This window comes from Cherax quadricarinatus, chromosome 22, assembly GCF_038502225.1.
Source record: "Cherax quadricarinatus isolate ZL_2023a chromosome 22, ASM3850222v1, whole genome shotgun sequence".
In the NCBI taxonomy this organism is placed as follows: Eukaryota; Metazoa; Arthropoda; class Malacostraca; order Decapoda; family Parastacidae; genus Cherax; species Cherax quadricarinatus.
In genome coordinates, this window is record NC_091313.1 from 3,655,548 (window position 1) to 3,668,477 (window position 12,930).

Genomic DNA, 12,930 nt, shown 5'->3' on the forward strand with positions numbered 1-12,930 from the left:
TCTACACTCACTATTATAATGCTCTACACTCACTATTATGATGCTCTACACTCACTATTATGATGCTCTACACTCACTATTATGATGCTCTACACTCACTATTATGATGCTCTACACTCACTATTATGATGCTCTACACCCACTATTATGATGCTCTACACTCACTATTATGATGCTCTACACTCACTATTATGATGCTTTACACTCACTATTATGATGCTCTACACTCACTATTATGATGCTCTACACTCACTATTATGATGCTCTACACTCACTATTATGATGCTCTACACTCACTATTATGATGCTCTACACCCACTATTATGATGCTCTACACTCACTATTATGATGCTCTACACTCACTATTATGATGCTCTACACTCACTATTATGATGCTCTACACTCACTATTATGATGCTCTACACTCACTATTATGATGCTTTACACTCACTATTATGATGCTCTACACTCACTATTATGATGCTCTACACTCACTATTATGATGCTCTACACTCACTATTATGATGCTCTACACTCACTATTATGATGCTCTACACTCACTATTATGATGCTCTACACTCACTATTATAATGTTCTACACTCACTATTATAATGCTCTACACTCACTATTATAATGCTCTACACTCACTATTATAATGCTCTACACTCACTATTATGATGCTCTACACTCACTATTATGATGCTCTACACTCACTATTATGATGCTCTACACTCACTATTATGATGCTCTACACTCACTATTATGATGCTCTACACTCACTATTATGATGCTCTACACTCACTATTATGATGCTCTACACTCACTATTATGATGCTCTACACTCACTATTATGATGCTCTACACCCACTATTATGATGCTCTACACTCACTATTATGATGCTCTACACTCACTATTATGATGCTCTACACTCACTATTATGATGCTCTACACTCACTATTATGATGCTCTACACTCACTATTATGATGCTTTACACTCACTATTATGATGCTCTACACTCACTATTATGATGCTCTACACTCACTATTATGATGCTCTACACTCACTATTATGATGCTCTACACTCACTATTATGATGCTCTACACTCACTATTATGATGCTCTACACTCACTATTATAATGTTCTACACTCACTATTATAATGCTCTACACTCACTATTATAATGCTCTACACTCACTATTATAATGCTCTACACTCACTATTATGATGCTCTACACTCACTATTATGATGCTCTACACTCACTATTATGATGCTCTACACTCACTATTATGATGCTCTACACTCACTATTATGATGCTCTACACTCACTATTATGATGCTCTACACTCACTATTATGATGCTCTACACTCACTATTATGATGCTCTACACTCACTATTATAATGCTCTACACTCACTATTATGATGCTCTACACCCACTATTATGATGCTCTGCACTCACTATTATGATGCTCTACACTCACTATTATGATGCTCTACACTCACTATTATGATGCTCTACACCCACTATTATGATGCTCTACACTCACTATTATGATACTCTACACTCACTATTATGATGCTCTACACTCACTATTATGATGCTCTACACTCACTATTATGATGCTCTACACTCACTATTATGATGCTCTACACTCACTATTATGATGCTCTACACTCACTATTATGATGCTCTACACTCACTATTATGATGCTCTACACTCACTATTATGATGCTTTACACTCACTATTATGATGCTCTACACTCACTATTATGATGCTCTACACTCACTATTATGATGCTCTACACTCACTGTTATGATGCTCTACACTCACTATTATGATACTCTACACTCACTATTATGATGCTCTACACTCACTATTATGATGCTCTACACTCACTATTATGATGCTCTACACTCACTATTATGATGCTCTACACTCACTATTATGATGCTCTACACTCACTATTATGATGCTCTACACTCACTATTTCGTAGCAAACTTCTCTCAATGATCTAACCCTCAAACTTTTTTTTATTTGTATTTTCTTTGTTATTCTCTGTAATGTTTCTCTAAAACTTTGGTCTATATTTTCTCGTGCTCTTATTCATCCTGATTATCATCAGTAATAATATTAATATTAACAATGGAGGAAGCAAAAGTGGCCATATAAAAAACAGTTGTCATAGCAACATTTATAGATAGCATCATGACAGGTTTTTCCTCAGAAACCAATTTGGAGAGAAAACTCACCCAACAAAGCATATGATATTTAATGAAAATAACAATCTATTGGTAAATAAAATAAGCGGAAAAAAAGGGGAAAAAATACCAAGAAACGGACTAGTGGCTGCGGCTTTAACAAAGACGCTGAACTGCAATTCTTCCAAGTGGCCGCCATTTTGGCTGGCAGAAGACGCGAGTTATTGATTTTGGCGTGAAGCCTCCATCTTGACCTGGCCAGGCAGCGTCAGCACAACACTGCATCCAGAAAAATTTACTGGGAAACAACCAGCATACATTGATTTGTACCATCCTACTGTGTCATTAATGTTATTTTCTTCCTACGAACCTCTGCTTCTCCCAACTACTGTTTGCGGGTGATTCCTCTTATTTTCAGATCAAGAAAAATCTCGAGAAAATAATAATAATAATAATAATAATAATAATAATAATAATAATAATAATAATAATAATAATAATAATAATAATAATAATAATAATCTTTATTTTTTCAAGTATATGATACATATACAGACGTAGCTGACATCAGCGACATACTATATAGAAAGCCCCTTGTTACATAAATCATTTCAGGAAACTTAGATTAATTTTGGCCCCAGGACGCGACTCACATCCGCCGACTAACACCCAGGTACCTAAGTAATGCTAGATGAACAGTTACAGCAGGTGTCTTGAGGAAACACACCCAAATGTTTCCACCCGTAACGGGGGTTGAACCACGGACCTTAGTGTTGGACAAATTCCATTAAAGTGGTTTATGGTTGGTAGGTAAGACACATAGGCAACAGTTAGGCAACTTTATTCCGAAACGTTTCGCCTACACAGTAGGCTTCTTCAGTCGAATACAGAAAGTAGGCAGGAACAGTAGAGATGTGAAGACGATGTAATCAGTCCATCACCCTTGAAGTCGTAGAATTTGAGGTTGTCAGTCCCTCGGCCTGGAGAAGTTCAGTTCCATAGTCAGGAACTATCTGAGATAGTTCCTGACTATGGAACTGAACTTCTCCAGGCCGAGGGACTGACAACCTCAAATTCTACGACTTCAAGGGTGATGGACTGATTACATCGTCTTCACATCTCTACTGTTCCTGCCTACTTTCTGTATTCGACTGAAGAAGCCTACTGTGTAGGCGAAACGTTTCGGAATAAAGTTGCCTAACTGTTGCCTACGTGTCTTACCTACCAACCTGTCGGTATTGTATACCATTTTCATTTTCAAAGTGGTTTATATAAAGATAAAATAAAGGGAGGGAAAATATAAATGGACACGGAAGGACAAGTGACAGGGAGCTTCCCACGCTACACCTGAGTTTTGGGACTGTAATAATCAAAATTGTTTTCTTGTGTTCCTTATTCAGCTATAACAAGACCAGTTCTTTCATTCCCTCACTATAAGTGAACAACAACACTCTCTGATAAACCTTTCCTTGGTTCTTTAAAATTCTTGGAGTCACCGATTACCTCAACGGACTACTTTGACAAATGACGGAGAACGTCGGAAAACCAACGCTGTCTTCACTGGTGAATGCGGCTTATATAACTTTTTGTAAATCGCTTGTAAGTGCATGCATTTGAAGAGTTAAGGACCAGATATGTTGTTGAAGGCTTTGATGAATAGCTCTCGAGTAAGGAGGAATCACAGATATTCCTTGATCTATTCTTTACGTGACTTGCTGAGACAGCAAAGACAATTAGCTCATCCTGTGAAGACAAGGCAGACAGACTCCTAACAAATACAGGTTAGGTTGGAGGGAGATCTCCTTCATCTCATTAATCTGATAGAACCGTCAGTGTAGATGCGCTCAAGGTTGGAAGGAGGCTACTTCCTTCCCGTTATTGTGATAGAACCGCCAGTGTAGATATACTTAAAGCATGAAGGCGGTAACTTCCATCCCTTTAATAGAACAGAACCATCAATGTAGGTACATTTAAGAGGATGGAGGCTACCTCCATCCCATTACTGTGGTAGACAGAATCAACACTGTTGATTTCATCCAATTTTTTATTTTACTGCCTTTTTTTTTCCACTGAACGTTTGTATCGTTGTTTCTAACTTAGTCATCATTCTCATCTCATATTGATAATGTGTTTCTGATAGGAGGCTCATATGATCTGTTATATTTGATTCTGAGCACTTTGGCAAGACAATTATCAAATGAATGATATTCAATGTTTCCTTTCGTGGGGTGGTCAGCCTACCTCGGTGGCAACTGTGCAGGGAGATGTAGCTAAGCAGGAGTCTACTGTCAGAGCTGCATCCACTTTTGTTGCCACCTCCAAAGATAAGAATTACAGGAACCATGATTCATTAAGCATAAGAAATAACAACTGTGTTTCTGCATTGGAAACTGAATTGTTTACCGTCATAATGGCATTAATAACTAATGCCACTAAGCTTGACTTCTGATTCTGTGTTACACCAATACACAAAGGTGGTGACCCTACAGATGTAAACAACTACAGGCCAATATCAAACTTACCATTGCTATCCAAAATCTTCGAGAAACTCGTGCACAGGAGAATATATTCATTTATAACGTCACAAAACATACTCAACCCCTGCCAATTTGGATTCAGGAAAAATAAAAGCACTGATGATGCAATTATAAAAATGCTAGACCTGCTTTACACAGCATTGGAAAATAAGGAATATCCGCTAGGAATTTTTATTGACCTAAGAAAAGCGTTTGACACAGTAGACCACAGCATCCTACTCCACAGACTTGACCACTATGGTATAAGAGGCCATGCGCTTGCATATTTTAAATCCTACCTTTCTAATAGGCATCAGTATGTCACCATTAAATACACAGCCTCATCAATACGGCCACTTGATACTGGAGTTCCGCAGGGAAGTGTCCTTGGACCCCTGCTCTTCCTCATTTACGTCAATGATCTTCCAAACATATTCCAACACCTGAAACCCATTCTCTTTGCTGACGACACGACTTATGTCATCTCCCACCCTAATCTTGCCACCCTCAACACCATTGTTAACAAGGAGCTGCTCAAAATATCGACTTGGATGACAGCCAATAAACTTACACTTAACACTGGCAAAACCTACTATATTATGTTTGGCAGCAGAGCAGGTGTTGCGCAACTTAACATTAAGATCGACAACACTCTAATTGCCAGACATAATGAGGGCAAATTTCTTGGCCTATACCTCGACAACAACCTAAATTTCAGTACCCATATCCAACACATAACAAAAAAAGTATCCAAAACGGTGGGGATCCTCTCCAAGATACGATACTACGTGCCGCAAACTGCCCTTCTCACACTATACCATTCACTTATACATCCATACCTCACCTATGCTATCTGTGCTTGGGGTTCAACTGCAGCAACACGCCTAAAGCCAATAATAACCCAACAAAAAGCCGCAGTATGAATAATCACTAAATCCCATCCCTGGCAACACCCCCCCCCCACTCTTCATAGATCTAAACTTACTCCCTGTTCAGAACATCCACACTTACTACTGTGCAATCTATATCTACAGGACCTTAAATTCCAATATTAACCTTGGCCTAAAACGCTTTCTTGATAGTTGTGACAGGATCCACAGGCATAACACCAGACACAAACATCTCTATGACATTCCCCGTGTTCGACTAAACCTTTACAAAAATTCAATGTATTTCAAAGGACCTAAAATCTGGAACACCCTACCTGAAAACTCTAGAACTGCAGACACATTCATCACTTTCAAAACTACAGTTAAAAAACATCTTATTTCCCTGATCCACCCCGACAACTAACTACATGATAACCACCTGGTGGTTCACAATTACACTCACTCACCCACTGACTATAAACCCAGAAATACTAATCTTAATCTTAAAATAATAAATCCTAACTAGTCATAAGTTTGCCTATGAAACTCCAATATAGACACTTTGTATTGTGCCAAAACAAAAGCATTCACATTGCTAAACTCACAAATTATAATGTAGTCAATTAGCCTTAGTACCATAATCTGTAAGGATTTAATGTTAAGAATTAATCTAAGTCTGCCCGAAATGCCTAGCCATGCTAGGTGTCCTAGTGGCCCCCTCTGTAATTAGTATTTTATAACATGTAAACCACACAATACCCAAAACCTGTAAACCCCACATTGTAACCCTTATAGAGAATAAACTTGAATCACTGAATCCACGTGAATCACGTAATGACACTAATAATAAGCTCACTGAAGAAGCCAGGTACAGATATTAAAAATTAGAGAAAAAAGAATTAATGTAATTATTTTATGGATTCCATCACACACTGAATTAGTTCTACACAATAAATATGATAAATTAGGCAGAGAAAGAAACATGAAGAAAAAAGTAGAATATAACTTGGGTATATTTGTCTGTAGCTTTAGGAATAATGTTAAGAGGAAAGTAAATAATAAATCTGAATATCATAGGAATACAGTTAAAAGCCTGAGTAGATCTACAACTCACTGTGATAACATGAACGTAGATAAGCACATTTACGGAACAACTTGCAATGTGAACAGACTGACTGATGATGAAATAGCCAGACTTAGGTTTGGTTAAGAGGACTTCTAGCAGTTTGGCAGACACATGGATGATGATCAAACTATAATATATCTTTATTTCTACAAGTACATGTAGAAGGTATCCAGTCCTAGCTGACATCAGTGACATACTACTACGTATATAGAAAGTCGCTTGTTATGCAGAGCATTTCAGGCAAATTAAGTCAATTTTGTGCCAGGATGCGACCCACACCAGTCGACTAACAACTAGGTACCCATTTTTTACTGATAGGTGACATAGACAACCGGTGTAAGGAAACAGGCCCAATGTTTTAATCTTCGCTGGGAAACGAACCCGGACACTCACCGTGTGAAGCAAGAACTTTGCCACCAAGCCACGGGTCAACTAAGTTTAAAGTGTGTGGTCAGCCGTATGGTCACTCTCTTCACTATGTGCTTGGATGTCCACTTATTGAGGAATATAGAGATAAACAATATAATAATCTATGTGATATGTCAAGGAACCTTATTAATGAAAATAGGAAGACAGATATTTTAAGCCAGTAGCCTCAATTTGCTTACAACAGATAAAACATAAATTGAAGATAAAATGCAGATCAAGACGCACTTCTGTTAACCCTTTTAGGGCCTAGTTTCAAGGTCTTTTGAGAATCCATATGATCTTGCGCTACCGTTATCAGGATTAATATATAGTGCCCCATAAACTAGCCGAATCGGCAGCAAAATCTAAATCTAAATCTCAGGGTCACTTATTGGCTTACAATGTAAGCTCATCAGCTACGTTAAATCTAACAAATATCTTGGAGCAGACGCATCCTTCAGTAAATCTATCACACCAAACATTAAATAAGAAATGTAAAAATAAGACAAATGCTATCAGATATTTTCTGGCTTCAATTCCAACTATGGTGAGAATGTATAAATAATGAGAATAATGTATATAATGTATATTAGTTCCTCAACTTATAATGCTCCACCCATGTTAATATTTGTTAAAGGAACACCTCTTCGGTCCTTGGAACTAACGTAAAACGAATCCCTCAGAGTTAAGCTTCCCTCTACAATACATATTAAGTTGCTTAATATGAAGAAAGAACTTAATATTGCCAGTGTCAGCGACAGGATAAGTGAACGTTTAGCTCACCCTGATCTTTATCAATCAAATGATTGAACTGAAACAGCTTTCCCTGAGTGAAACGTTTCCTAATAAAATGTTCTAGAGATATACGTCTTATATACGAGAGGAGGCCTGGTCACAGACCGGGCCGCGGGGGCGTTGACCCCCGGAACTCTCTCCAGGTAAACTCCAGGTAAACATAACACACATATGTGCACTGCATACCATTACTGCTGCCATACTTGTCAGACACAACACCACGGAATCTTGCTGAAGAGAAAAACCTTCTTCAACTTGTCTGCTCACCTCTGGCCTCTCCCCCCCCCCACAAAAATCTGTATTGAATCAATACAATCACTGGTTGGCGAAACCTCTTCAGAATAAAGATAGCCAGGTGCTACATATGTATTTCATTCACCAATTTGTCGTTATTGTAATATATACCATTGCTGCTACGGTACAGCATGGACCAGTAGAGCAACACAGTGATCCGTCCACGCTCCAGCAGCAGCTGAACAACTGTGATGGTACTGGATGTATGTAGAAGTCTGTTCAATAAATATCTTGAAGTGCACATAAGATCAAGTGGTTGTACAATGTACATATACTAAGTAACTGACATCTGAACAAGTGACGTCACTCCCTCTGCACTATTCTTCCAATGTTTTTCACGTCTGCTACGTACATTGTTCCTCACGTATGTTACATTCATTGTTGCAGTGTTTCTCACGTCTAATACTTCCACTGATATATTGTTTCTCACGTCTGCTACGTACATTGCTACAGTGTTTCTCACATCTGCTACGTACATTGTTCCTCACGTCTACTACGTACATTGTTCTTCACGTTTGCTACATGCATTGTTACATTGTTTCTCATGTCTGCTACGTATATTGTTCCTCACGTCTGTTACGTACATTGCTCCTCACGTCTGCTACGTACATTATTCCTCACGTCTACTACGTACATTGTTCCTCACGTCTGCTACGTACATTGTTCCTAACGTTTGCTACGTACATTGTTCCTCACGTCTACTCGGTACATTGTTCCTCACGTCTGCCACGTACATTGTTCCTCACGTCTGTCTTGTTCTTAAAGAATCTCAATATTGCACGATGTTGTGTAAATTAAGGTATATAAAGGACTTTATTGCAGTATGATCTCTACAGATTTCGTACCTCCCATGAATTTAAATAATAATAATTTTAATAATGATATCAATAATAATAATAATAATAATAATAATAATAATGATAATAATAATAATAATAATAATAATAATAATGATGATGATGATGATAATAATAATAATAATAATAATAATAATAATAATAATAATAATAATAATAATAATAATAATAATAATAATAATAATAATAATAATAATAATAATAATAATAATAATAATAATAATAATAATATGCTTGGTTGTGGTTAATTTTATGTTCTTAGGTTTCCAAACCAAACCCAATCTAACCTAACTTGCCCAAACAAAACTTAGCATAATCTAACAACATATGACTCAGCCTAACAAAATCTGACTCATCCTAACAACACCTGACTCGGCCTAACAGCACCTGACACAATACACAACCTAACAATATCTAACTCATCCTAACAACATCTGAATCAGCCAAGCACCTGACTCAGCCTAACACTTGACTCAGCCTAACACCTGACTCAGCCTAACAACACCTGACTCAGCCTAACACCTGACTCATCATAACAACACCTGAATCAGCCTAACAATTGACTCAGCCTAACAATATCTGACTCATCCTAACAACGCCTGAATCAGCCCAACAATAGACTCAGCCTAACAACACATGAATCAACCTAACACCTTACTCAGCCTAACAACAATTGACTCAGCCTAACACCTGACTCAGTCTAACAACACCTGACTCATCCTACCAACATTTGTATCAGCCTAACAACACCTGACTCATCCTAACACCTGACTCAGCCTAACACCTGACTCAGCCTAACAACACCTGGATACGAGTATCTTACTACCAAATGACGTTTCGCTCAGTACAAGAAACTAGTTTTAGTAGAGTTAAAAAATCGACGCTGTTGACTTCGTAAGAACATTACCCCAGTGAAACTGGTTCGTGACAGGTCGTGCAAGTTCAAGACTCACCGTGCACGAGGAAGTATAGATCGTGCAGGTTCAAGACTCACCGTGCACGATGAATGACAGGTCGTGCAGGTTCAAGACTCACCATGCACGAGGAAGGGCAGGCCGTACAGGTTCAAGACTCACCGTGCACGATGAATGGCAGGTCGTGCAGGTTCAAGACTCACCATGCACGAGGAAGGGCAGGCCGTGCAGGTTCAAGACTCACCGTGCACGAGGAAGTATAGATCGTGCAGGTTCAAGACTCACCGTGCACGATGAATGACAGGTCGTGCAGGTTCAAGACTCACCATGCACGAGGAAGGGCAGGCCGTGCAGGTTCAAGACTCACCGTGCACGATGAATGGCAGGTCGTGCAGGTTCAAGACTCACCGTGCACGAGGAAGTATAGATCGTGCAGGTTCAAGACTCACCGTGCACGATGAATGACAGGTCGTGCAGGTTCAAGACTCACCATGCACGAGGAAGGGCAGGCCGTGCAGGTTCAAGACTCACCGTGCACGATGAATGGCAGGTCGTGCAGGTTCAAGACTCACCATGCACGAGGAAGGGCAGGCCGTGCAGGTTCAAGACTCACCGTGCACGAGGAAGTATAGATCGTGCAGGTTCAAGACTCACCATGCACGAGGAAGGGCAGGCCGTGCAGGTTCAAGACTCACCGTGCACGATGAATGGCAGGTCGTGCAGGTTCAAGACTCACCATGCACGAGGAAGGGCAGGCCGTGCAGGTTCAAGACTCATCGTGCACGAGGAGAGGCAGGTCGTGTAGGTTCAAGATTCTCCATGCACGAGGAAGGGCAGGTCGTGCAGGTTCAAGATTCACCATGCACGAGGAAGGGCAGGTCGTGCAGGTTCTAGACTTACCATGCACGAGGAGAGGCAGGTCGTGCAGGTTCTAGACTTACCATGCACGAGGAAGGGCAGGTCGTGCAGGTTCTAGACTTACCATGCACGAGGAAGGGCAGGTCGTGCAGGTTCAAGACTTACCATGCACGAGGAGAGGCAGGTCGTGTAGGTTCAAGACTTACCATGCACGAGGAAGGGCAGGTCGTGCAGGTTCAAGACTTACCATGCACGAGGAGAGGCAGGTCGTGTAGGTTCAAGACTTACCATGCACGAGGAAGGGCAGGTCGTGCAGGTTCAAGACTTACCATGCACGAGGAGAGGCAGGTCGTGTAGGTTCAAGACTTACCATGCACGAGGAAGGGCAGGTCGTGCAGGTTCTAGACTTACCATGCACGAGGAGAGGCAGGTCGTGCAGGTTCTAGACTTACCATGCACGAGGAAGGGCAGGTCGTGCAGGTTCTAGACTTACCATGCACGAGGAGAGGCAGGTCGTGCAGGTTCTAGACTTACCATGCACGAGGAAGGGCAGGTCGTGCAGGTTCAAGACTTACCATGCACGAGGAGAGGCAGGTCGTGTAGGTTCAAGACTTACCATGCACGAGGAAGGGCAGGTCGTGCAGGTTCAAGACTTACCATGCACGAGGAGAGGCAGGTCGTGTAGGTTCAAGACTTACCATGCACGAGGAAGGGCAGGCCGTGCAAGTGGGGATGAGCGAAGGCACAGGAAGGCAGCTCCTCGTCCTCACAGTAGGCTGCCTGCTGCTGCTGCTGCTGCATGCTTGCCTGCCTGCTGATGCTACTGCTGCAGGTGCTGCTGGTGCTGCTGGTGCTCACTGCGCCACCTGCTGCCACCTGGGGCGTCACACCAGCTGTGAAGGCACCGCTGTAGTCACCCAGCTGTAGGGAGGTCGGGGTATTGACCTGATTTACCACCTGCCCCAGCTGGCTCAGGCAAGAGGTTACGTTGGTGTTGGTGTTGTTGTTACTGCTGCTACCCACCTCTACCCGCCCCGGCTGCTGGTGGGTATAGGGATACTGTGCCGGGGGGGTGTGGCTCTGGGGCAGCGAGGTGAAGAACTCAGCGTACGGAGGTGCCACCTGACCACATCCGCCCTGGCGAGGTACTGCTGCAGCTGGGCCCACCAATGCCTCCGCCATAATGCCTCTCAACCTCCACTTTTTGTCCTCTGTCACGAAGGACTGACGCTCACGGGGTAAAAATTGAAATTCTGACTGGGCCACGGGGGTCCCCCTGTCTGCTGGAATTGACAGTGCTCTTAATGGCGCTGATGTATACCGTCGAATCTATTTCTCGCCCGACTTGTGCACTCGCCGAGGGTGCTGGAGGGTCGGCGAGCCCACCAATGAGAGAGCGAGCCCTGATTGTAGTGCCGAGTGGCCCTGACAGCAGACATATTGGTTCCCGGCTCTTCATCTCCCTTATACCATCCAGGGATGACAGTCCCACCTGACCCGCCCGCCTCGCAGGCATCCAGCGACGCTTCTCGTGCTAGCAGCTTCTTCGACTCTGACGTCATTAGCTTCCAGCCAACCGAAATTGCTGACTTTCCCGTTTGCGGCTTTCTCATTGGCGGGCAACATTGATCCAGAGTACTACCAGGCTGTGGGTGATCCAGCATTCACAGGAAACTTTGCTTGCAACTGGCTCCGCCCTGAGAGAATAAACGCTTCTGATTGGCACTGGAGCGCCTGGTCGATGGCGGGTCAACCAATCAGAAGCCGGGACGGAATCTGGCGACCAATGACAAGCCGCCGTCAGTCTCTGGGAAAATATTTCACTTCGTGGGAAACACAACAACAAAACAAGTGAATTAACCAGAAAAAATGAAATATAAATTAATTCCTATTCTTAACTCGAATAAAAACAAAAAAAGTAATTGAATAATTACTGTATGCGAAATATTTTATATATATATATTCAATAATTTCAAAATACAATATTCGCATTAAATAATAAGAAGATGAAGTATAAATTTGGAATGTAAACTTTAACCATCACAGAGGTAAATATTTTCTACACAATGTATATCTCTTAACCTGTC

General features: G+C 41.4%; 1 protein-coding gene across 1 annotated transcript in view; it reads right to left on the reverse strand.

Annotated features, from left to right (window-relative positions):
- Fer2 (48 related 2) overlaps positions 1-12,665 on the reverse strand; it is a 29,511-nt gene extending 16,846 nt beyond the window's left edge. Inside the window, 1 exon segment of the mRNA XM_070087461.1 lies at positions 11,542-12,665. Within this exon segment, the coding sequence (XP_069943562.1) occupies positions 11,542-12,025 (484 nt within the window). The 5' untranslated portion in view covers positions 12,026-12,665.
- Between the last annotated feature and the right edge of the window lie 265 nt (positions 12,666-12,930).